Source organism: Blennius ocellaris, assembly GCF_963422515.1.
Source record: "Blennius ocellaris genome assembly, chromosome: 5".
NCBI classification, from domain to species: domain Eukaryota; kingdom Metazoa; phylum Chordata; class Actinopteri; order Blenniiformes; family Blenniidae; genus Blennius; species Blennius ocellaris.
Window position 1 is genome coordinate 19,205,826 of NC_137654.1, and position 27,593 is coordinate 19,233,418.

The 27,593-nt window shown below is 38.8% G+C and overlaps 1 protein-coding gene across 1 annotated transcript in view; it reads left to right on the top strand.

Annotated features, from left to right (window-relative positions):
* The window catches only part of cacna2d3a (calcium channel, voltage-dependent, alpha 2/delta subunit 3a), a gene marked incomplete at its 3' end in the record, with an annotated part of 114,011 nt that overhangs the window by 33,722 nt on the left and 52,696 nt on the right, over positions 1 to 27,593 (top strand). The window contains exons 4-9 of the mRNA XM_080496749.1: positions 56 to 115; positions 13,882 to 14,044; positions 20,030 to 20,161; positions 20,948 to 21,159; positions 22,212 to 22,286; positions 26,889 to 26,978. Of these exons, the coding sequence (XP_080352875.1) occupies positions 56 to 115; positions 13,882 to 14,044; positions 20,030 to 20,161; positions 20,948 to 21,159; positions 22,212 to 22,286; positions 26,889 to 26,978 (732 nt within the window). The remainder of the gene's footprint in view (positions 1 to 55; positions 116 to 13,881; positions 14,045 to 20,029; positions 20,162 to 20,947; positions 21,160 to 22,211; positions 22,287 to 26,888; positions 26,979 to 27,593) is intronic.

The following is a 27,593-nucleotide window of genomic DNA, read 5'->3' on the forward strand; positions in this document are numbered from 1 at the left end:
ACCCAGTTATCAATTGACTTCTGTACTGATGCTGCTGTATTTCTCCTTTGTTTAGAGGCTGGTGGAGGCGGCGGAGGAAGCCCACCTACAGCACGACGAAAATCCAGACCTACAGGTGTGTATATGCAGTTTCTGGATCTGTATTTATATACATGCTGCATTGTTGATCAGCCGGTTCACTTCCTTCTCTCTTAAAGTCATTAATTAATTGGAGCTGAAAATAATTCCTGCCTCAGAAGCTTCTATGATTGATCCTGAGGAACAGAAAAAGGCCTGTGATGAGGGTCTTTGTAAACACCACCAAGCAGAGACAGGAAGAAAAGGCATTAGAAATCGCTTGACTAGGCTTAACTTGTCCTTTTTAATAATGCATGTCCATACACAACACTCTGTAATCAATTTTTATGCATATGTCTCAGTATGTCACTCAGTGTATTTACAGTCTTGGTATAGCTGCTGTACCAACAAACACATATGACAGGTAATTTTTCTGTCATAACTTGCACGCATCACAAAATCAGTGTGTTGAAGACGTTTAATATTCCAAGCAGGAACATAATGTCAATGATATTTCCACAGGTCGCTTTTTCACGGTTCCTTTGACTTACAGAAACGGGTGCAGTTTATTGGAAACACATTTCAATATGTAGACACTGAAGAATCCTAATAACAACAGTAATGTGACATTACTACCTCCCTGACAGTCCTAAAAAATACTGTCATTTTACGAGAATCTTTCTGAAAAAAAACCCCAAAAAACATGAAATGTATTATTGGTAAAGAAAACATGAGCAAAGCAGTAACATTAAAGAAAACTAATCAGGGTAGAGGGACGATGTAGAAAGAGCTCATTCAGGTCCTTTCATGCATTTGTCACTTCCATCTCACACATTAAGATTGAAACTCACACTATTAACTCTCAACTCATACTCATACCTCACACCACGCAAGTATTTTAAATGACAGTTTGAGGCGACTACTACTAATTTGAAAGTACACGATACAGCAACCATAAATGTTTCTGTCCCTGATTTAATTTCTTACATTTTATTTTGTCTTCAGTACAGCAGTACAATATATTATGCATATTTTGTTTTACCTCTTTGCTTTTATTATTGAGCACATCTTTAAAAAAAATAGCATAAAGATCAAATCGCCTTGTTTTAGTCACACACTGCTTCATTTGATTTAACTTCTTGTCACTGAGTAGGTTCATATAAGCACCAGGTTGTTCTCTATTTGAAGATAGATAGATCCTATATTTAAAGATCATGGGTTCTACATTTATTTTTGATCATCTCAGCGGTGTGTTGATATACTGTCAATCGTCAGCATTTATAATAAAGTACCTAATAAACTAAATGTCAATATATTAAAACATCCATGTGCACTCCAGCTGATGTTGCCTCTCAGTAGAAAGTGTAAATATGAAACTTTATTAGGTTCTAGGAATAATGTTTGCCTATCAGGTTAGGTTGGACTTTTGGTTAAAACCCTATATCTCCTCGGGCTTAGCAGAGACTAACATTTTAATGGAAAAGCCTCCGGTACTGTTGTGCAAATCCTGATTCTCAACAACAAATCTGCAACTCAGTTAAGAAACTTGCAGATGTTTAATAGCATGAGGAAAACATTCTATCTGTTTGATCTGACGTGAAGCTATTAATCCTCGTGTTTTCATGCTCAGATTTGTTCTGTGACAAACTCATTCTGACTCTCAAACATAACTCATGAATTATTTATGACATTACATCACTGTCTTACTCCCAGTCAGAGACTCACCACACTCTAAACTATTGCCGGGGAGTTCCAGCCTCACTTCTGCCGACTGCAGAAAATGCATTCAGCTAATCATATCTGCATACACAACCCAGAAACCCAGCTCCTGCTCACACGGTTCTGCCTCAAATCCATTTGAACAGCTTTAATTAGAGAGTGCAGCTGGGTATTGTGTCTGTGTGTGATGTGTCCATGTGTATTCATGCTGTTGTGGGGAACAAATTATTTTTCACACCCTCTTACGGGGACTTGAAATTGTTGTGAGTACGTCTGACGTCCTCATACAGAAATCATTCATTATTAAGTGTATGGCTAAGTTAAGGTGAGAGTTACACAGGTGGTTATAATCAATTCAAATCTATTTATACAGCACCAAATACATCACCACCAACCAAAGCTCTTTTATAGAGAAAATCAAAGAAACAAAAAAAACCCCAAACAATTCCACATGGGGATGGATTGAAAGGGTTGAAACTTTCTGCAGAACCAGACTCAGATGTGGAGACTTTCTGCCATTCCAGTATAGTTTAGAAGAATAAGATTTCTAAAAAAAAGTAAATAAATGCTTTTGTGTGTCCACACAATAATTGTTTGTTCCTGTATCCACGATCTGTTTGATGAGCATACACAATTGTGTGCGTGTATTAAAAAAAATATTTTTGCAAAGACATGCATTTATATCTAAATAAAAAAAAAACATATTTCTGTATTTCTGACTTTATGAGTATGAACACAACTAAAATTTATAATTTTGCTGGAAATAATGTAAATCAAACCTGTGTGCGACATGTGTAAATGTACACAATTGCATAACATTCACCTGTAATGAACAATGTTACTAATTAGTTACTCAAACACACTTCCAGTAGTAATTGTAATAAGAGTAAAAAATAAGTTTGCTGACCTACTGGATTCCAAAAATACTGAGCGAATGTGGGAGTGTGTGTGTGATGTGTGTATGGTGTGTAATGTGAGCACACTTGATGCTTTCTCTTTTTTTCTGAGCTCACTGCACATCCTGCACAGAACTGGCTTTGTTGAAGTAGGACAGCATGAACTTGAGTTTTAAAGAGGAAATATGATACTAAGTCGACTTGGGAGTATTTGCTTCTAAACCACTTAAAAAGTCTTTGGCGTGTGCATGATGTGCGCCGGTGTCTCTGCCTGTAGCAGTGAGTGTGTATTTACCCTGTCAGCTATTTAAGGTATTACACTGACTGCCCTGTGGCTTTCTTCTGTCATTGGCTACCAAGAGGTTCAATTACTGAATTTAACCTTTCACTGCTGTCCGGCTGTCACGGTTTCGCTGTCATTTTTCTCTTTTCCTTTCCTTTTTTTGACTGCTTGCACACTGTTCAGTTTCATCCCATAGATTACACTCAGTGTCTAATGCATCATGTATCATCGACATAAGATTCATCATTGTGTAAAGATTTGACATTAATTATAATGTGAATTCAAATTTCCAGTCACTCACGGACTGTCTCAAACTACATTGGACAATTCAAGTACCGGTAGTTCAATTTTGGCTACACATCACAGAGATTTTTGGGATTTCTTCAAAATGTGCCATTGCCACATTATTTTTTTCAAGAAAAAAACCCATATACTTGGCATGTAGTTTAAATTTGAGGGATGTATTCTCTAGCTGTGATAAGAGTCATGAATGAAGAGTATGGTTGGTTTTTGATGAGCACAAGACTGAAACAGGATTCCAAGTATTCATGTGAGCGCAATTACCTTCATGGATACTGAATAATAGCTAATTGCTTGTCTGTGGCACCTGTTTCCATTAAAGCAAATGTTCTTGTTTGGTGAGCATTTGTTTGTGTCACTCACAGATTCCTGTCTGCGTGTGTTTGTGTTTTCATATGGTGCTCGATGGGCAGCAACATAGTGTGGGATCGCAGCGATGCTTTGTGCCAGTAATTACTTGGCGGTGATGAGACGAGCCCAACAAAGCGAGAGTCCCTTTGTTTCAGCTCTAATGACACAGCGACACAGCCGATTCTGCTCGATAGAGTCTGTAATGTATTAGAGTTTCACAATGTAGAGACTGGCTTCCCATTATCAGGTGAAAGAATTCCTGTGTTTTGTATTGGGGGATGAAAATCTAGCAGTGGGGAAAGAGAGGCAGAAAGAAAGAAAAACAGGAATAAATATGATCAAAAACAATGTTTCCTTTCTATTTAAATGACATGGCGAAAGCACAATGCTGCAGCAGGTTTTCACGTACAAGCCTGCTTCACAGCTTCAAACACTGAGGTCAACTCTTCCTCCTTATGCTGGTACTTAAAAAATGGAAAAGGAAAAACTGCATTTAGGGCCATTGAGCTGAGACCAGTGCTACTATTTCTGGCAGCCTTTGCTGTCAGCCTCTTGAAATGCTGAAACAAAGTTTTCACTTGTTTAACATCTGACTGAGTAATATCAGTGTGGAGTAAATGAGAGCCAAAAATTAATTCACCTTATACAGTTTTCCTAATCCCACTGGGAGAGCTTCATTTTCACTATGAAAAAAAACCCCCGACACATTCCTGCTCATCATTGTGATACCATATTGTCTTTGTCTGGGTATTACTCTGCAACCTCGCTAGTGTGCCAGTGTTGGCATGCATGGAGTCATCTTTGCGTATATGAGCCTGTTTTTTCAGCATTTTCACACAATTGTGTCCCAGCCGTTAATTTTCATTGCTAATTGTGCTTTGATTTGATGAGGGGAATTGAAGATTCTTTCCATATGATCGCACACTCAAGTGGCTGTTTACATGTGTGTGACAATCATTGCATGTCTTGGTGAGCGCTGCATGTGCACACCTGTGTAGGTGTGCATGCGTTCACCTCTGATGGTGGCATTTCTAATGGTGCCTTTCACTGCAGAACATGGTGAATAGATGATAATTATTACCAACTGTGCTAAAAATACCACATCCACGCTGTAGGGTGAAACCTCCTCCATCACTATTCGGGGTTTATTATGAAATGTTTGTGTGGTTTATTGCTATTGGATACATATTTGGCTGGCAGCGGTTTGATAGGAATTTCCTTATCTATCCTTTCCAGAGCTCTTCTGCTTCCATGTGAAATTGGCACGGTAATCTGCTGCGATTTTCCTCCCTCACTCTTTTACCCGCAATGCTCATGTACTGTAAATAGGAAGGCAGAGAGCAGTCTCCCATGCCCTCTGCAACCAATGAAATCCTTCCTAGGAGGTTGGAGACAAACAGCCAATTGCCAAGCCTGATGTTCACTGAAAACGTAGCCCCAATCTGGAGGGAGCAGCAGGAGAGCAGGAGAGAAATGCTTAATCTTTTATTTATTTTTTTGTTGTTGTTGTTCTCATACTCCCCTGTCTGGGGCATCGGCATGGAGGGCTGAGGGTGGCCACATGCTTGCCAATTTACCAATTTACCGTTCTCATTACGAGCAAAAAATTATTTGACCTCTACGTGTCTTTTTTATCTCAGAGTGTTTCCCTTCTTACTGACCTGCCACATACACAAAGAGAAGATGGGTTTTCAAGCCATTGATATCAAAGTTGGCCTCAGCTGTCCAATGTACGATGCACAATTACACTCCACACGTTGCGTGTCTCCTGCTCCACCAGCTCAGCACACAATGCATTTTAAGGTATCCTCGTCAACAGAAAGGTTCCCCATAAAAGATGCTATCCTGCTCCTGATGAGAGTCTTAAAAAGAATGAGCTAGTTTCACACAAAACAGCCTTTTTTTTTTTTTTTTTTTTTACCTGAATGATCCTCAGATGCGTATCATGTTATCATGTCATTGTTTGTGTCACAGGTGTTTTTCACACTTCAACTAAGCCCATTTCAAGCTTCTCAGTATCTGCGCGTCTCAATAAACAGCCAAACAGGGGACGTTTGTGTCACACGGATGGAAATGAGCATTTTGCTAAATCCGGCATGTTTACAGTAACCTCATGAAGAGATGACCTGTTCATTAATATGCACTGTCCCGTCCAAATAAACTAATAACTATAGGTAACAAAGGACAAACAAAACATTGTGCTCTTATGTATTATCAGGCTATGAGAAGCATGATGAAATATGATTTGTTTTTAAGCTGTTCTTTATTCTTTCGTGATGGAGCATAAACCAAACAACTTGTGATATTAAACTGAACTAAACAGTGTAATTCAAACTATCCAGTCACTTATGCTCATACGTTTTATTTCTGCCAATGATTTTTTTTTTCTCAGAGATGGAGGCAATAGAGTGAATCAGCAATGTCCTGCTCTATGTAGCTATACATACCAGATATGCATATATCAAACATATGTGATATGAACAAATATATATGTCAAACTCACACAAGTAGTCTTATTTATTTTCCTTTACTTTTTGTTTCACCATGTTGAGAAGTTTGCATTAAACCAACACATCATTTGGGGCCGTCATCCTTACTTGAACCTGTGCCATATTTAAAATCTCCCTTAAAAGCAGTATCTTACTTTAAAAGTACATCGTGAGCCTCCACTTGGCCTTTCCTTCAAGTTATTTACTCAATCTGCTGTCTTGTTTATCCGCTGATTACCTATATCCTTCCCCCCTAGTTGTTTTCTAGTCACATTTCCACACTCTGGAAGTGGTGTCTTCCCTTTCCCCAGCATGCAGAAAGAGAGGAGGAAGGTGGGTGAGGGAAAGAGTTGAGTCGAAGTGGAGATTAGAGTTAAAAGTGAACACCAGAGGGTGGAGCGTCACGGTCAACCCCTTCCCACATCACATGTGGCGTCTTCACTGTCTCGCACTCCCTCTGTACCCCTGAAGGCCGTTGATCCTGTGTTGTGCTTTCTGCAGCAGGAGCATTTATCAGAATCAACGAGGGGTGTTTCTACTCATATGTGAGGGTGCATATGTGGGTTGTGCGCTCATATTTATTGGCTGTGCATGAGTGGGTGCACACGGGACACCAAGCTGAACAGGTGCTCCTCAATGAGGCTAATAGGACTTTTGGCTTAATGCAGGGTGAGCATATGGGTCCTTTTTTTCTTTTAATAAAGAAAAGAGCAAAAGAACCATTTTTGTCACTTTTCACCAAGTAAACTTTATCGGGAACTGCAAAGCAAGTTTAACCATTAAAATTAAGGTAACACAGCATGAAGCTTATATATAGTTTTGTTACACATAGTGTATCATCATTAGTAGATTTGTTGTTCTTGGTTCTTGGTCATTTGGCCATTTTAGCTTTAATAGCTGTTTCTTTCTTTGTATCTAGTCAAGTGTACAAATATATATATATATATATATATATATATATATATATATATATATATATATATATATATATATATATGTATATATAATAAACACAAACTAAATTCTAAAGCCTTCAGTGAGCCAAATCCAAATCAAACCCTGGCAGGGCAATGGAAGAACATGCAAACCCACATAGAAGAGCTTGGCTTTATACTTAAACCTTCTTGCTGTGAACCAACATTTCTACAGATGTTTCCAAAATAAAATTTAATTGAATGAACTGTATTGTTATGGTGCTATATCTGTGTCGTTCTCAGTAAAACAGTTCACTGATATACATTTTATCAAACAGATAAATTCTTGAACCCAATAACTGTTGATATGATCATTTAAATGTTGAAAGTAGCTTTTGATTTTCATTTTTTTTTACCAACTTATTACTGCTTCATAATGCTTTATCTAACTCATCCAGTGAACAATTTAAGATCACCAATAAACCTCAAATGCACATTCTTGGACTGTGGGAAGAAAACCAGTGCAAAGAAAGTCATAATAAGAGTGGATTCATGCACAGGGAGAACATACGACCTCCTGTACTTGAACTTTCGCACCGTGAGATTAAAAGGGCTAAATATGACTCGACTTACAGCTTCTCAATCACTCTTTGGTGAATTTGCTTTCTAGTTTTTCCGTTAAAGGTTCATATAAGGCTCAATTTTTTTCATTAACGACAGATGGCTTCACATAATCTTCAAGCTATTTGATATTGTGCAGAACACATCGCAGTTTGTGCATCATCACATCATTGCCCAGTCCAACGCTTCACCATAGCAATTTCAACATCTTGCTTCACAGTTGGTCTGAGGTTCTTCTCCTGAAAGCTGTTTGTGGTCGCAGCCAAACCTGATACACTCACTGATACGTTGCACAAACAACTCTGCATCTCATTTATCTAAGTCTTAAATCTATTTATTTAAGTTTTGGTCATTTGTTAATGCATATCACTTTTTTGTCAAGGCACATTTTCAAAGAGGATTGAGTGTTTGTTTATTCAGATATGTTGAATTAAGTGTTTCTATTAGCTAAAATGTAATTATTCATGCACATGTACACTCATTCATTTGTACTATGTGTTATTGTGTTATCATTTCAGTCAATACATCATTAAGCTTGTGATGTGAAACAATAGCTATCACACAATGAATTCTTATCTTGTAGTTCCAGTGTGAGACCTGGAAAATAGTCTGTTTTCTTTCTTTTTTCTTTTTTTTTTTTTACCTTCAGCCAATCACATCATCCTCTCCATCTCTGTCTGTCCCGCACTGAGTGGGTAGGTGTTGAAGGTACATTTGCGATCTCTCCACATAATGCACTGCAGCGTTAAAGATCAGCTTGTTAACACCATGATCGGGGACTGCATTAGTGGCTCTGGGCACTCCTTCACTGTAACACTGGAAAAGCATAATTGAGTTACTCAACACATACACCCACACTTGAACACACACACACTCTCACTAACACACACATTTACGTGGCCTTAAATTATGCTCTGAAGCCTACACTGTTGCAAATACACTTTACATGCACACCACAGTTTGCCCTCTGGTTCCATCGCACACCCACATTCACTCTGACACTGTTGAAACTGAAAAGTTGTGTAATTTTAATCAAACTTAAAGGAGACATGTTGTGAATGTAAATGAGCCTATTAGCAGACTAATTAAGAATATAGTACATTTACTCTCTTCTCGCTTTATATTTTCTCTACCTCTAACAGCTCAGGTTCCTGGTTGGACTGAATGGAGTCCTCAGTAGAGTTTGCATGTTGTCACCACATTTACATGGGTTTCCTTCCACAGTCCAAAACTGGTGTTTGGGTGTGTGTGAATGTGAGTGTGTGTGATTGGCCTGTGATTTGTCCTGGGATGGACTAATGATGGATAGATGGATGGATGGATACTATAAAGGTGTTGCTCCTATTTTCTCCCCAACATTCATCAAAACACCGCAAAATTCTGCACAGGTTAAATTGTTTTAAACTCGGGGTGTCAAGCGTAAGGCCCGCAACAGGCTCGTATCCAACTCTCCAAACCACCAAACAAATTGTGAACATTTCAAAGAAAACATTGATTTTCAAAGACATATCCGAAGAGTAGCAGACATGACACAACTCTGAGACCTGAGCTGAGATACAAGTGATGCCGGGATGCTGTTGGGTCGGGTTGTAACAGCATGCAAGATAGCTTCCTCATCACCAACAAACTAGATTAGCATCAGAGCCATGTTGTCAGTGTGAGTCTGTAAAAACATGCAGAATGCAACATCTACGAGAGGTTTTTGGGGCATTTTTGCACTAGAAAGTATCATTAAAAATGGATTAATATTGAGATTGTAGTAATTTTTGGTAGCGATTTTTTTTTGTTTTGTGCAAATATAAACTTTTTTTACTCTGTGTCACGACAAAGAACAACTTTAAAGTTTAACTTTAAAAGCTTATTATGGCACCATTTTACCAGTTCGACCCACTCAAGATGAAATTTGTTATTTTAACTTAATATTTATGTCATGGTCATTAAATTAATAAAGTATAAACATTTTAATTCTGAATTTCGTAAACCTTTTTTTTTTTTCATTGTCCCCCAAAATTAAAATGCAAAACAAATATAATTTCCAGCCATCAGATTCAAGTAAACTTCCATAACTAATGGTGCTGCCTCACTTGTGAAGGGACTTCCTTTAGTTGCATTTCTTCCCTTGAATTTTCATTCAGGTGACACTCAAGGATTTGAATTACACTTCATCCTTCATCTTCCTAACACTCTCTTTTCACACTGGCTCAGGAAGGACAAACTCCACAGAAAAAAAGCCTCATTGGCCACTGAGGTTTTACCTTCTGTAACACAGTATTGCCTTCCTCAGAGGCTTAATGGTGTAAATTGACCAGACACACCTGTTGTGAATATTAATTAGTCTCAAGAGTTTTGCAAAAAAAAGTTGACTGTGATGTTATGGAAGTCAAACTGAAGTGTTAAGCTTTTCAAAGAGGACATAGTTGGAATCAGTTGTATTCATATCAAAAGAAAGATGAGCATTATACCGGTGATCCAGCACAATGTTTTGAACAAATCTTTTTCCAAATGATGTTTGGAAACTATTTAGGCTGAAGTTTAGATTGATCTGTTTTGTTTTATTGCAGCATTTATACAGATGGAAGATCAAGATGGGCACAGCCAGTCAGATGAGGTAGACAGACTCAGAGAACAATATGAGCCTGTCACAACCTGACATGCAATAATGGTCTCATAGATAGAGCTGATGGGAGCCAAACCTTACAATTGAGGACTGCGTGCAATAAGAAAGAAAATCCTCCTGTGACATCGGTAGGAGACATAAAGCAGCGACGAGCTCGATGAGGATTGCATACAGCATGTGAACAATGGATGGAAGGAAAGAGGCTAAGCCAGAAAAAGAAAGTGATAAATCACATTGGGAAGAAGAGAGAGAGAAAACTGCAGGGAACAGGTACGGAGATGACGGTGGCAGAAAGGGAACAGAGTGAAGATGCAACGAGGCCATGCCTGCAGTGAATGGACTGGATTTTATCTTTGTGAATTAACTTTTTGAAATCTCCTCTTTTTGGATTCTGCAGTTCATATTAGGCTAAGATATGATAATTCGCTTTAGAGGATCTTTAGCACTGTAGTTTTGCGTGTGCATGTGTGTGTGTTTATGTGTGTGAATAAGCAAGACTGACAATATCCGACTTGAGACTCAGCTCCATTTAGCTCCTTTTTGCTCATTGCATCATTTACACAGAGGTTATGTGTGCTTCTTAAAGCTGTTGAGTGATTTGTGAAAAAAAAAAAAAAAAAAAGGTTTTTGTTAAATAAACCAAAGAAATGAATCAAAGCTTGAAAGAAACACAGAACAAATAATTGGTCAATCACAGGGATAAATGGAAGCAGTCAGGTGAACACTTTCCAGATGATCATTTCAAATCATGCTTTCTTTGAGGGTGTCACACGTTTTGGACTGAGCAGCCATACTGAGAGACCAGAGGGAGTTGTGTAGGTGATAATGAGTTTTAATTATAGCTGCCTCTGTACAGGACACCATTCCCCCTTTTAACAGGAAACACAGATCCAGTTGCATGAGGTCTACATATCAGGTGTAGTGGAAACATGAGCGAATACATGTCAGCATTTCACTGCTGTGTGAAACCCTGGTTCCTATTTGCAGCCTCACCAAAATTCTCACTGTCCTGTTTTTGTCTTTTCACTTAAAGTCGGACAGTTTAGATGAGGGTTTTCTAGTGAGCTGCTTTATTTGTGACTCAATAATTTCCATTCAAATGAACATGTACTCAGTGACTTTGTTTATAAAGCATTGTTCTCTGAATGCATGTTTTTGGTTTCATTACAAGAACAACCAACAGCACCCACTAGTGGCTCGACATCATTTTCAGCGTTTTTGTCATTTGTATCTAAATGGACATTCTTTTCAAGCGGGAAACCTTTCTGAAATGACAAATGCAAATATTAAGCATTTTCACTTGGAACGTTGTTGTGTAAACAGAGCCTGATAATCAGTTTGTGTTTTACAGATTTCTTTGTCTAAAACATTTGTTTTCAGTAAATTTCAGACGTTGAAGCTGCTTCGATCTCCAGTCAGCTGATCTGTAGTAGTTTTTGATATGATCAGTGTGAAGTTGATTGCCTTGGATTTTGAAACCATTTATCTTTAAAAGGCCTGAAAAATCATACCCAGACAACTTAAAGGTTGCTCCAGAATGCTAATGTGACGTTTATCTCTGAGTTTAATACTCTTCATGAGCATTTCCACTCTTATGTCAGTAATGACATATTTCATATTTCTTAGCACCGCGGGTTGCTTTGCCTTTGCAAGATGACATAAAACACCTCCACTTTCTTTTCTCCTTGAAAGCATGGGTTGTGAAACACTCCATAAACTCAGAACAGCAAAACTGAAATAAAAAAAAGTCCTTGCCATACTCTAGCAATTTGAATTCTGCTCATACTTTTAGCCTGAAAAAAGAAAAAGAAAAATACTGGTCATTGAAAATGGCTGCCATCCCAAACATCATAAAAGGTCAATGTGGATCAGATTTTCACAAGTGGTGGGTCAAGATCTAAAAGTGAGCTGCATACTAATCTGCTGTTCTGCAGAGGATATATGCTGGCTGAAAAAAGCTGTGTCATGCACTCCTTGGCATTGTGTAAAAGGTTGTTGTGTGTTTGCTGAACAGATCAAACTCCTGCTTTCACACACTCTTGAGTGCATAAAAGGATGTTTTTTTCAAACTTGTCTTCATCCATGCAGGACAATACAGAGTGTTATACAGGTGTTAAGGAAGAGGGGAAGTTGAGGCAGAAATATGCAACACTGTGCTCCCTCACCTTGAAATGACAGTGTTCCCCTTGATAAAAGCCTAATAAGTCTAATCGGGCCTGATTAATTACACCGATAGGCACTGCGTTTGCCAGCCTCATTGATGGCTTTATCTGTGTTTCGCACTGCGCTGAAGGGATGATGGTGGTTCTCGGGAGAATCTGGTCAGATTCAAGCCAAAAGAAGGTTACTAGTGCTACAATATTGAAGCCAGGGTGGAAAGGTGCATCGTTCGGTGCCGATTGCAAACAGACCAGTGGCACTTGTGTTATTTGGTGCTGAATGGACAACACCACACAGTGACTTAAAGATGTGTACTCTATATTTTGTACCGCTCACTGATTCACTCTATAATTGAGCCTGGAGTACTTGCAGTTTCACCTAACTCATTTCTTCAAAATCACAGACCAAAAAGTGTCTGTCCCTCTCCTGAATGATAACACATGTACCCAGGCTTTGTGTTGGACTCCAGGGAATAGCAATTCATTCTTTCAGCAGCCCTTTTCAAACTCAATTCTCTTGGTGATTACAAGAGAAATCAATGTGGCCTAAAGCCATGTAATCAACACTGCTCTCCTGCACAAGGCGGAGAGCCTTTGCTCCTACCATTGTTATCACAAGTGTGAAACAGTACATTACATATTTTAATTAAGTGGGTCGGACCAGTTTTTGTTTTTAAAGTCGAGTGAAATAGCACCTTGTACCTTACACTCCTGCGTACCTGTCATAGTTTTGAAGATTTTGATAGTGATGTGGTGAGTTGAAGCTTATTTAACATGTTTGATGTCTATAAAGGAAAATTACATGAGGAAAGAATTTCAGTTCTCATTTCTTTATGCTCACAAGGCAAGCCTCATAATAAATGATCTTCTTCACTATTGCCTCATCGACCGCTCTTTATCAGATAGCCATGCATGCACAGGGAGAACATGCAAACTCCAAGGTTCTTCACTTGTATTTTCCATGCTTATGTATGTATATGCACAGCTCTGAAACACATATACGGTACGTGAAGAATTATACACATTAAGTATGCTTTTGCCACGTTTGTTGTCTTTTGTTCTGTGCCAGCCTCTTGCAGGCGTCAGTCCTGTAAGGTATCTTAGACTTCAGAGCCTCTGGGTCGCAGGGATTCATGTACTCTATATTTATCTGGCTCTATGATTTATTAATAGTCTCCTCAGTATGCGCATTACTAAAAATACATTGGCGGCAGAGCACCTCATGCAGCATCAAGCTAAGAAAGGCAAAGAGATTCGTCAACTCAGCAGTTTTCCAGCGTAGCAATCTGCACGTCTGGGATGATCCAAGGATTCAGGTTACTTCAGTGTACTATACTCTCTGACTCAGCGCTTTAGTGAGCCAATCCTCCGATATGTTGATAGCATGATTCAGCAGGTCAGATGTGTAGTCCCAAGAGTGAATCATCAAGGTTTTTCTGAGTGTTTTTGCATCTCTCCTGCTGTCTTCTTTCCAGTATGAATACTTCAATGCAGTACTAATCAACGAGGTGGATGAGGAAGGGAACAGTGTGGAGCTTGGAGGAGAGTTCATCCTGCAACCCAACGATCATTTCAACAATCTTTCAGTCAACCTGAGTCTCAGCGTGGTGCAAGTGCCCACCAACATGTACAACAAAGGTATGTCCACGTTAAAGTATAAAGTTCATACATGTACATCACATGAGTGTGTGTCAGGCGGAGTATTTGAGTTCATTGACTGTAACTCTTTGGATCATCCTTGCCACACTGACTTAATTAGCAGTTAAATAATTACCCTTCTGCTAATTCACTGTCCTCTCTGTCCAAACAGTGAAGTCACAGCCTTGTGCAATGCTCGGTGGACAGAGTGAGTGTCATGTTGGCTTAACCCAGCTACCAGAAGCAAGGAAATTATGTGAAGGGAGAGAGAAGAAAAGAGGGGGGGAAAGCAAATTAGAAAGAAAGTAGGTTAAGTCAGACTGATGGAAGGTCTGAGCAACAGATTAATTGCGGCTAGGTGGAAAAAAAAGGGAACGAGCAAGTGAGAGTGACAGGAGGAGAGTGAATGAAATGGAATTAAATGAAATGAATAAAAGTGGTAGAAAAGTGAGTTTGGCAGGCTGGCAGCCTGATACGGGGAGAGGAAGAGTAATTTTGATTCGATTCACAAGCAAATGAGTAAAATCTCACACACACGTGCACATGCATGTTCCCGGCTTTAAGGGTTTCAGATCTGCAGGCTTTGTTCGCACATAACGTGGATGTATTGGCAGACACTTCAGGGTGCTTGCAAGTCAAAGACTTTCTGTTCTATGAAAGGATGCAGAGAGGCTTGTATTTGGAAGAAGAAACTGCATGAGAAGGATGGATACTTCTCATTTTTCTTTCAACATTTAACCTTGAGTAAAGCTACATACACCATACAACATACAAAATATAATGTGGAGGAGATTTGGCCTGAAGATACATTTATGCATGTCCGTAGTTTCTAATTGGATTTACACATTTTTGAATTGGTATGAAAGAAAAGAAAAAAAATATACTGACAGTGGGTAATAGATGGTATTGAGTACAGCGTGTGAGCTTCGCCATGGATAGGATCTGCTCCACCATTATTTGTTGCAGTTCTTAAACAGATAATGGCCCTGTTATGAGTTTATATGTTACTCTACAATAACCCAACAATATATAGCTATACTGAGGCTAAAATTCAATGGTTTGAATGTCACTCTCCTCGTCTCAATTTTTCAGTTTCCTCAAAAAAACAAAACATGTGCTTATTGTAATAAAAATATATTGTGATACATTTTTCAGAATCTGTGGACTAAATCGTAAAACATTTGCATGACCGCTACTCTGTAATTGTATGTCTTCATGTTTCTTCATCACTCTGTTGTGACGTGATTCATATTTTCATGTATAATTTGGACCTAAATGAATAATTATGTCGGTAATAGGATGGAAAAGAGCTTTTTTCTCTATGAAAAAAAGGCACATTTATCATGTTGGTGCATCCAAATGGAGTTTTAGCAGCACATTCATGAGTTTCAATGTCTCATGAATGTTCCAGAAAAAAAAAAAGCTTTCTAGAGTTACCACTTTAAAGTTACCACTTTAAATTCTGGTTGAGTTGCTTCACTCGCCACTGAAGCTGGTTACTGGGGAAAGTAGCTGTTGGATTACAGAAGCTGTTGGAGAAATGGCAGCATATCTATTTCATAATCGGCAGTTTCCTCATTACTGATCAAAACAGTGATGCAGTGCAGCGCATATTCTACACATATTGTATAATTTAATATCCAATATTAAAAATGTGCAAAAGCTGATTTGCACCTCTGACTTTGCCTTATTGATTTTAAAAAGTAATCAAAGCAAGGCAGCTTTATTTGTGAAGCACATTTCTGCAACAACACAATTCAAAGGGCTTCAGAATAACAAACATATACGGTTGGAGAGACCAATGAAAAAGATTAATAAAAACAAGGGGAAGATAAAACATGAACACAATGAAATTTAAAAAAGAACAAGTAATTAAAAAAGAGAACATTAAAACTAAGAATGCTAAAAGTGTTCAAGTGAAGACTGAAGGTGAGCACTAACTTTTAATCTCACATCTCTGGCTCCAAAAACCACTACTTCAGTTTTCATCTTTGTGTAACATCCAAAGGTTGCCCACTTCAATCTAATCTATTTCTTTTATTTCATGTTCAGCAGTGTAAATTGCCTTGTGTCTGAATGGTGCTATATAGAAATACATTTTCTTTGCCTTGCCTTCAATCCCCTCATTCAGTTGTTATATTGGACTGAAGCCTCCTGGTGAGAGGGGTGATGTCAATCTGTGTGACATCTGCATAGTTACTATAGCACATTTTATTGTTATTTAAAGTCTGGGCCTGTGGTAGCAGAGCAGGGTTGTGAAACATAAGGTCTGTGGGCCAAAAAGACGCTTCAATCTAGCCCCGAACATATGGACGTTTTCATCACGTGTACTCACAACAGCCTCGCAAAAAAAAAACCAACAACTTAAAATTAATTTCAGAGGTTCTTATGGTAATATTTTGCCAGTTCAGCCCACACAAGATGAAATTGTTCTGTATGTGCCCTTGAACTAAAACTTGTTTTTACATTTTGGAATGTAAACAGAAGTGGGCCCAGGATGGAGCCTTGAGGAACTCCACATGTACTTTTGCTCTAATTACCAATTGACACTTAGAAGTCATAGAAGATTGAGTGGGGGCGTGTGCATGTATGTGTGTGTCTATGTGTGATGTTGTTTATGGAATCTGTTTTTCTGGGGGTACCTCACTGTGCCATCAGTATTTTGAATGAAAGGAGAGGCTGTTTTCCTACATGCAGCCGTCAGTCGCTGTCATCTGTCCAATTTTCCCCCCAATGCTTCTGAAGAGCTGGCTGAAGCCTCGGCAGTTCATAAATTGTTTTGGTGTCGGCAGTGATAAATGTGCGTTTTACCCCATGATAGCAGAGAGATTCTCGCCCCTGGAGATTAATCGCAGAGAGAGCGTGCTGCTATCAAACATCCATCTTCCAGCCTCATATTGCAACAAAACACAGCCCATACAATCATTTTTAAGAGCATACATGACAGGAACATGTAGTATGGATCCACAAATGCTTGGGCGCATTTCGAGCAGGTCAATATTTTCTAATAACTGAACTCTGGAGTGTTCATATCCGTATTAGTTGACAACAGCCTTCTGAAACATGTTTGTCCAAATATACTTTTACAGAGGTTCTCTAACAGCTATTAATTAGAAATTATAATTAAAAAAAAATATATATATATATATATATATATATAAAGATTTTTTTTATTATTATTATTTTATTTTTATGTAAAGTAAACTCAAATTCAGAGTAATGTCAACATGTGTGATTTGACATAGCATGTAGGCTTTGTGTAATCAAATATGTAGTGTTTGACACTGTAGTAAACTCTTTAAGAACTATTTATTTTATATCTGATAACAGTAAAAATTCTGTTACCGTAAATTCTTTTTTTCACAATTTCTGGAACTATTAACATGGTAGCTACTAGATTGACTGGATTTATTTTGAATATATGGCTATCGTATTGTTAGAAAAATGTGTAATGAGTGAGTACGTCTGCCCCTTTTTCCAGGAAACCGTCAGCTTTCTATGTCTGACAATTCTGAGTGTTTTTGACCAAACTAAAAAGCTCATGTTACATATTTGTGGCCCTGGTGAATCTTGTTTCTGACTGGATCATTAAACTATGAGTGTCCTAGAAGATAGTATGATAAATGGTCTTAAAAACTCAATTTAGTTACCGTACATTCTGGTGGTTTTTGAATTATCTAGATTGTAGTTCAGGTGTAAAAAAGGGCATAAATATATACTGCACATCCCACATAACACATTGTGATCTCTTTTAACTTCAGTTAATAATGAAAAAGGATATTGATAAAATAATAATAAACCAAATAATTTTCTTCCCCTGTCCTTGTGACACAAATGCTTTGCTCTTCCAGATCAGACAGTGGTAAAAACAAAATGCTTAAAAATAACCCAATGAGAGCAGACTGGGTATTTCAGGTAAGGCAAGTGATATCAAAGAAATGCTCTGCTCATATATGAAATCTATTACAAGTTATTCAAGCTTTTGAACAATTAACTATAGGGGAAGAAAAAAAATATATGAAGGCTTTCTTGACATATTCACTTACATTTTCCTTCAAAATCACCTTTTTAACATTTCAATTGAAACTCAATATTTACCACATATATATCTGTAACTCTTTAGATCTTTTATGATTCTGCACTTCCTCATTTTCCTCTAACCTCATCCTCTTATCATTGGAGATAACTCAATAACATGAATAATGCAAACGTTAATAAGTTGGTTTCAGATATCTCAGATCTCTCCGAATAGTGCGGCAAATAAGTGACTCGGTCTTTTAATCTGAGTACGCACACTCGTGTGAATATACAGAATCATGGCGGCTCCTTTGTTCCGACTGACACGAGGAGTGCATTAGTTGAGATGAATTTAAATGACAGCTTAGGGTGAAAGTGGAGCCCGTACTCGCTTCCTCATTATGATGACTTCAGATTGTAATAGACACTCAAACTGCATCAGAAGTGACTGTATTGTTGTGTAAATGGCGCCTGGATGGAATCCAGCCTCCTCTCCACTTCACTCCATAGAGGTGGAGGGGTGTTTACTATCAAGAGAGGGCTTTATAGAGCGAGCTTCCAGAAGAATTATTCAATCATGGCTTATTGGCATGACTGTTGACAGCCGAACAATGTTGCCAGCTTGGAGATGATGGCAAATGTGTTATCTGCTCTCCCTTCTCTCTGCCCATTAGGTACTTGTCTGTCTGTATGTCTGCCTCTCTGTGATGTTCTCTGTCTCTCCGTCAGACTGTTTTGTTTCTCCACCTCTCTCGGAAGGGTATTGTTTTTCTGCCTCACTGTAGGATTGTGTCTGTTCATCCTTTTCTGTACCTATCATCCGCATCACTCTGCTTCTGGACCAAGAAGGGAGCAACTGTAATAAGCTTGGTTTCCTGGCCTCCAACCAGCACATGCACCGCTCCCTCAGGCTGTAAACTGAAAATATACTTCAGTTATTGGATATAGAGTATGGGTGGAATTATGGGTAAATCATATAGATTCACATCTGTATGTGTGCACACACAATGAGGGGATCTTTTATATTAGCCTGGATATTTTAAACTTTGTCTATTTTACATCTCTTTATTAAGAAAACACATACATGGGTTATGTGTTTAATGCAAACCACATAAACAGTACCGATATTCAAATATGCATCATGTCACCTATACTGTGTTTCTTTCATTTACATTTGATTTGTTTTCAGCCTGGAGCTGTCCATGAGTGTGTGTCACTTTATATTAAAATCCAAAGTGGTGTGACTTCCTGGGAGGGTTGTGGGGAAGTCGACCTTCTCCTCCGGTGGATGCATCCTACCTTCTGCTGAGCATATTTACTGCAGGGTGGGATAGCATTCATCTCCCCTGCCAAGTGATTAAAGCTGCTTTACCTGACTAAAAAATACTCCAAAAATGTATTTTAAGTCGAAGCAGAGCTGTCATCTCTCAACCTCTCAGAGAGAAACTCAGATAATTGTCAACATGAAAGCTGTTTTTTTTTTTTAACCCATAGGCAATAATTGGCAGGTGTTTATAGTCAGTAGAAGTTATATTAAGTGTCTATGACTGGTTACATCCATAACATGTATCATGCTCTTACATTTTATTTTGTCTGCATCATTGATTATTTAATCTTTTTTTAACAAATAGTCATCACCAAGGTTGATTTTTGGGTCTTGACTTGAAATTTAACCAAATATTGTTTGTAATTTTTGTATTTTGCCTTTGCAGGAGAAGATCATTCACAATCAATCACACAGCTGCTCTTCTTAATCTTTGTTTTCTGTATACGCATCTTTTCACTTTTTCTGCCCACAATTGTGTCTCTGTCTGTAATAAATAGGCTCTGATAGTGATCTGTGGATGTGCGGTTTGTGATATGATAAACAGGAACAATCATTCATACTTATAGTTAGAAACAATGTTTCTAATTCAATGTCAATGTTTTTTTGTTTGTTTGGTTGTTTTTTTTATGTGTTCTTCTCAGACTCTGCAATAGTCAATGGAGTTTTCTGGTCTGAAGCCTTGAACAAAGTCTTTGTGGATAACTTTGAAAAAGACCCTTCACTCATATGGCAGTACTTTGGCAGTGCCAAGGGCTTTTTCAGGCAGTATCCAGGTAAGTGTGTATTTGATATGTCGGTGGATTTGACAATGATTAAATGTTTTGTCTCCTAAAGCAGGACAGCTTGTGTGAAACACTGAGGGGTAGCAAGGTGGGAGAGAAGAGAGCATGAGAAGAAAAACTTTGGTAAAAGAGATAATGTTTGCAAAGACCAGAGAAAGAGTTGCGATCACCATTAAAAGAAAAAAATTAATTAATGAAACAGGTAGAGTGAATTAAATAATAGATGCTGTATATTTAGGAAAGCTGTGAAATCGGTTTCATTGAAAGTCTTACAACGGTTGATTATCAAGAAAATAAGGATTTTTTTTCTTTTGAATCTGCAGACGAAATTTTAAAAAAATGTTTGAAGTGCTCTTATTGTGCCATTATAAGACTTTCTCGTGTAATCATTGTTAGATTTCTGAACTGACAATACAGAATGAAGTCATTGACGATGTCGATGAAGTTGATGAAATGAAAACAAAAAGTGGTTAATAGTGCTAAAAGCCAAAGTTACAATATCATCTCTATTAGGTTAAGAAGATTTGTGTAAATTCCTTACATTAAAAATGGTTAAATATGTATTACCCTTTCATAAGTTGGGCTTTATGACTTGTCCAGGACTTGAGCTCAAAGTTATGGACTTAACACAGGACTTGAAAGCAAATACTTGTAAAAGACTGAAGTAGTTTTATGAATGATGCAAATTATTTTCGACCAGAAAATTCTCCTTTGGCCACAGCATTACGTAAGATCTCATTTCATTGTTTTTGTGTATGGCATGTGATGCTCTCCAAGGAATCAAATGGAAGCCTGATGAACATGGAGTCATAGCTTTTGACTGCCGAAACCGGAAGTGGTACATCCAAGCAGCCACCTCTCCGAAGGATGTGGTGATCCTGGTCGATGTCAGCGGGAGCATGAAGGGTCTGAGACTGACCATCGCTCGACAGACTGTCTCCTCCATACTGGACACTCTTGGAGACGATGATTTTTTCAACATCATTGCTGTAAGTCCATGCAAAGCCACACATAGACACAAACACAACATAGTACCAAATCCTCTGTCTCGGATCAGAAGGAAAGCTGGAACGAATCAGCTTTTTCTCTTGTCACGCTCACAACCAATTAGCAGTTATCTGAATGAAGATTTGAAATGCAAAAGAGACAGTTTGTGATTGGTTCCTGCCTCAGGCACATAAACTATTGTTATCGTATTTCAGTCTGATGCAACTCTGCAATAATCTGTGCGTGTGTGTGTGTGTGTGTGTGTGTATGTGTGTGTGTGTGTGTGTGTGTGTGTGTGTGTGTGTGTGTGTGTGTGTGTGTGTGTGTGTGTGTGTGTGTGTGTGTGTGTGTGTGTGTGTGTGTGTGTGTGCGCGTGTGTGTGTCCAATGCGGTTCACCACCAAAACACAGCGAGTTACTTAAAATCTTTTTCCACATTAAACCAAGTTTTCAGTATTTCAATATCATTTAGTATCCTTGTCATGTTATTTTGAAAAGTCTTCGTTTGAAATATAAATAAAAAGGGGGATTTGGCAATCGGGCAGAAACATATTGTTTTTCACAGACACTGTTTCAGAAGATGTGTCACTTTGACTGCTGTGTTTATACTTTCATCTTTTTATTTGTGACATTTATTACTGTGGTACTTTCACTGGGTTGCACACATTCTCTATGGAAATCATGTTTATTTTGTCATCAGCTGTAGTGGTACAAATTACGATATGTACACATTTGGCAGAAAAAAAAAGTAGTACTCAATGCATTGAGAGTTTGTGCACACGCACACAAAGATTAGAACAAAATTCCTGGCTTTGAACGAACACACCCCCATTGTCTTCCATGGACTTTGAAGTTTAATTCATACTGATGCATTTAAATGAGAATTGAGTATTATCACAGAATGCCAGGCACTGGGTGCATTGTGAACTCCATAGTTGAGTTTGTGCAATGTGTGCATATGCGTTTAGTCCTTTTTATCAAGATGTGTGAAGTTTGTAACATTGCCAGAGTTTTATTATATGCATAACCATTAAAACGCCTCTGTTTTCCTCCAGTACAATGAGGAATTGCATTATGTGGAGCCGTGCCTGAACGGGACTCTGGTCCAGGCAGATGTCACGAACAAAGATGTAAGTCTACTTTCCCTGTCCCCTGTTGTGTTCTCTTTGAGCTGAGCTGGAAATACACATCGATTTGAATTTATGTGGCCAAGCCTCTGGTCAGGTCAGGACTGCTGATCCATGTCAGCACAAAGTGATTTGAGGTTTAGACCTTACAAGTATATACGTGTTTTTATCCATACTGAGGTCATGGAGGGCTGGAACGGATCCTGGCCAGCGAGGGGAGAAGGAAGGGAAAACACTGGCACCAGTCCATCTCAGAACCAACACACACATTCACATCTGCAGTTTAGAGTCGATAATGAAATGAACAGCCATGTTTCAGCTCGGTGGGAAGAGGCTGTAGTACCTGAATAAAAGATCATGCAAATTGCAGCAGAACATTCTTAAAACTTTAACCAGGGCCATCGCTCGCAGTGGGACAACAGCACTAAACACTAACATTGTGACGCCATGACAATTATTTATTAATTACATATGTGTAGTACACACACATTGCGTGTGAAAGCAGGAAGTATGTGAGAATGCATGATAGAAAGAGCAAGAGGGTTTAATGTTAGTGTTAATTCTACTGAGTTTCTTCACTTGCTGGAGAGCTTATACTTTTGTTTTTTTACCTGGATGTCAACCATTAGGCTCCTGAGCCGAAACTGGCCAGCACGAGGCTCCAATCCAGATCGTCAAGCCACCACAAGTCTATTGTAGATTTTTAGATTTTTTTATTTATATATCAGGGTGTCAGGGTGTTTTTGAGAGTTCACTGTGTTTTGCACCAGAGGGTGTTACTAAATGCGACCTTATTTTGTAATTCTGGTCATTTTGGGTCAGAATCATCACTTATCTCTCTACCTCAACAAAAAAAATGCTTAAAATGTTCATTTAAAGGTTATTATATGGCACTGTTTTACCAGGCGGGCACACTCAAGATGAAATTGGGCTGTACATAGCCTGTGAACTAAAATGTGTTTGACATGCCTGCTTTAAAATGACACTAGCAGCAGTAAAAATGTCTGTGATGCTCACAGTATGTATGTACTGCATCCCCAGGTGCCTGCTAAAGAGCCATATCTTTCAGTTTCATGAACATTACTTTTAAAAATTTAATTTTTAACCTCTATTAGTCCGGGCCAAATGTTTGGGACGAAGCTGTTTACTAGCACATGCATGAAGGACTTCTTATTCGCCATGTGCAAGTACTGCAGAATTGTGCAAGTGTGTGGGTTTCTGTCGGCATTTCAACTTGTTTCTGTTTACTTCTTAGTGAGCGTACACTTATGCATATGGATTAACGTTGTGTATTTAATTCCAGATGGTAGTTTAATGTGGTGCAAGTCATCCAGCTAAGAGGGGAGGCAGTCTGCACTAGTAGATAAGGCTAATGTCTTTGACTTCAACTTGAGGGGAGGAAGTGGCTGTCACACTGGAGCCTTAAACCTACTGATCTGTTTTTTCCATATTTTTCTTTCTTTCTACCCAAAACAACTTTAACTGGGCAAAGAATGTTTGCTGTCAAGTTTCTATGTGACACTCATTTATTTGGCTGTATAAGTGAGCCGTCGTTTTGGCTAATTATGTTTGTCTCCCGGTATTTCGCGAGGTAAAATCCATTGCGTCCTCATTATACATCACACATGCACTTCGCCGATGGCCCTTAAAGGGAAACAGTTTTAACAGTACCCTCTTCAACTAGAAGTCCTCAATATGGTGTTTACATTATTTTCTCCGAGGGAAGAAAATGTTTTGGAATAGAAAAGTTTTATTGAGGTGACGTTTTAATCATCAACAGATGTTTCTTTCTTAAAATTTGCTTTCATTGATCAAATTGCCAATTGTGTAATTTTTTCCAGACATTATTGAATACACTAAGAACAATGACGCTTAAATAATATGCAGCAGTGCCCAAGTTAATTTAGTTTTCCGTCAACCCTTTTACTTTTTGTCATATTTGGATTTAGTTTCTTCGCTCCACATGTTCTCCAATTCGCATCTGATTCCACTCTAAACTGAAAAATTACAAACCAAAACAGGAGTTTACCAGTTATTATTCATCAGTCCATTTTCGATACAACCTTTGTTAGTTTCTGGAGCCAATCTGAGCTGATGGGCCAATTAACCTCAAGCGCATGTGTTTGGACTGTGGAAGGAGCCCAGGGTATGGAGAGAAAACCCGTGCATGCAACATGCACGCTCAGAAAGAGAAACGCTCCGAAAACCAGACTCAAACTCTCAAATAAAGCAAAATAATACACTGATACTTTATTGGTTTGACATTACATTGCTCACTGCGGTGTTGCTGATTGAGTGTTAGTATACAGCTGTGCGACTCACATCTGCACACATTCTGATTAAAGATGCATGATCTTGGACATGTGACGATATCTGATATGCAATATTTTCAAAGCCAAATATTGCTGAATACCGATTGCCGATAAAGATGTAATCTGGAGTGAACAGGGGCGTTAGTGCATCCGTTTCCTGCATCCCATTCACTATCTGTGCATTTCGAACTCCGTCGCATTGCATTGCCTGGGAGCTGCCTGCAGCTAATTTGCACAACATTAAATACAGCCCACTTTGTGCAAATAAGGGAGCGGTGATCCAACACCTCGCAAAACTAAATAAACATAAAATGTCTCAAGTGGAACCAAAACGAAGACAGGTTCAGCAACTGCACAGCTTATTTCTCACCTCAAATGTTTCCAGAAATACTTTTCACTGAAGTGTTTTGGGAATAAAACAGAAAGTTTGTGACCGACTCGCCATGTTGGTTTTGGAACTCCATGAGCAGACGGCCCCCGGGTGACACGTTTGTCCATTACTACATGCTACATGCTAAATATGATTAACGGATACGCTCTGATTAAAAGCGAGCTGGAGCATGTGCACACGGCACACAACAAAGGCAGTGATGTTGCACTGCCCTGTCCTTTACAAAAGTGATGCGGTTGAAGGGAAACCTCTTTTCAGGTGCGGTGCGTTTCCTTTGCAAGAAAAAGACGTCTCGGTGAACACGTAATAAGATGCTCATCATGTGATGGCGTCTACCTTTTTTTTTTCCCCAACTGTGATAAAAAGAAAAGATTGGCATAAGCCCATCGTCATGTCATATGATGTTTATTTTTTAATGGTTGTCGGGAGAGACCAATGTTTTGCTGATATAATTAGGTATCCCCAATTATTATTTTTTTCTCAGTCTATTACTTTTCTGCCTCCATGTTGAGATAAATAACTTGCCATTAAAAAAATGTAAAGCTTCAGCTTTAGCAAGCTGCAATTTAAGATATTTTCATTCATCATAACAAGATGCCAGCAACCAGATTTTTAATTTTTTTTTTAACCAACCGCTGTGATGATTTATGGGTATTAACAATGTCTGACGCATTGAGGAGTTTGATGTCCGCGGCACGTTTCAGAGCCTTGTGGTGCTGCACAAAAGATTGGGCACTTTCAGCTTTGCACGCCCGCACGCACACACACTTTAGTTCACTGCTGTGCTTTTAGAAATCACTCACATGCGAACCCAGAAGGACTCTCAAACTCTCACACCCAGTAGGTAAATCTTACTTTGCTCCAGGATACAACTTCTTTGTCGAAACCGATTATTTTTTTATCAACATCTATTGAAAGGTTGTATGTTTTTTGCCGCAGGGAGCTGTTGTCGGGGATGCTGGAGGTTATTCTTTAGTTTATTTGTGTGTGTTGTGTATACACCTTGTGTACAAGCACATTTTATGTGTTTGCTTTCAAGTGAGCAAGCTCTGATATGGCCTTATGCTGCTCCGGACCCCCCACTGTCATGTGAGCGACTTTCCTCCTCCCATCAAGAAGGGGCATGAGACTGGAGAAATTGACTCCAGCAGCAAGCAAACAGGAGGAGACAAGGTCTAGGTTGCGTGTAAAGCAAGAAAATAAGAACAATAAATACAATCCTTTGTAGGTGGGAATGGCTTTATAGGTACTTGGGATTATGCTAAAATCAGTAGGGAAAGCAACAGGATCCAAATATCTATAAATAGATTAGGCTGGATGATGGACTTTGTGCGTGCGTGTGTGCTCGTGTGCGCGTTTGCATGTGGGTGAAGGAAAAAGCATGTGTGTGTTTCCTCAAGGCTGCTCCAAATAATGAGATTTGCATGCGACTTGTAAGGTTGCTGACAACATCAAATGTGTCATTAATTGCCAGAGAGACAATGTTCCCCTTTGCAGCACACTCGCACCTCTGAATGCACACACACACACACACACACACGCTCCCCCTGACAGCGAAAAGGAGGGGTGGGGGATTGGTCATTATAGTTCTTTCGATCTGAACGTGACATTTCACTTCAGAATAATGTGTCAGCGGCTGTCTGCGGGCAGAGTTAAAGAGCCCATTAAACTACTCGTACAGTCGCCATTCACTCATAAATGATGCTAAAGCAAATTTGTTGAAATGCTATTATCTCTGTTATGATCAAATATGTGTTCATCATCATTACCCTGTGTTATTTTTTTTCCGTTATTAAAATCAAGTAAGTCTGATCATGTTGGATGTTTTTTTTCTTTCACTCGCTCTCTGCCCTTATACATCACCACGATCATAACGTTATCTCCCAAAATTTCATTCCCCAGCATTTCAGGGAACATCTCAACAAGCTGTTTGCTCAAGGCATTGGTATGTTAGACATAGCCCTGACTGAGGCCTTCAATCTTCTCAGTGACGTAAGTAACACTCTTATGCATGATTACCCACACGCGCACACACTGAGACACACTCGACCTCACGTGCGCGCGCTCGTACGCATCAGTTTGATGCACAAAATTAATTAGGGCTGTAATTAATTTGTAAATAAACAGAATCATGCAAAAACCAAGTAAACAAGGCACTTGATGACTCAGGCTCCTGCTTGAACATCTCCTCATTACAAACAAGTCATTAATCAAACACACAGACACAGACGTGTTTCTTTTTAAGTGTATATACTTCAACTACATGCAGATGCATTTAAGTGGCATGCTGCCTCATGACTTTTTTGAGTAATTCAGTGTTGGTAATGTACTCTCACGGGATATGTTGTTTTAGTGTGTGCGTGCGTGTGTGTGTGCGTGCATACATGCGTGTGTTTGGTAGGAGGCATGCTGATGTTATTCCATTAACTTGCCGTTAGCTTTCCTGATGCAATGAGAAACATGTAAAGATATGTTACAGACTCCAGTAGGAATCAAACTCGACAGGCAAAAAGCAGTTTCACTTAAATGCACAGAAAGGAACATTGGTTTGTTTTTTTGTCCACATGTGGTGTCTTTATCTCTCTCTCTTTCTCTCTCTCTCTCTCT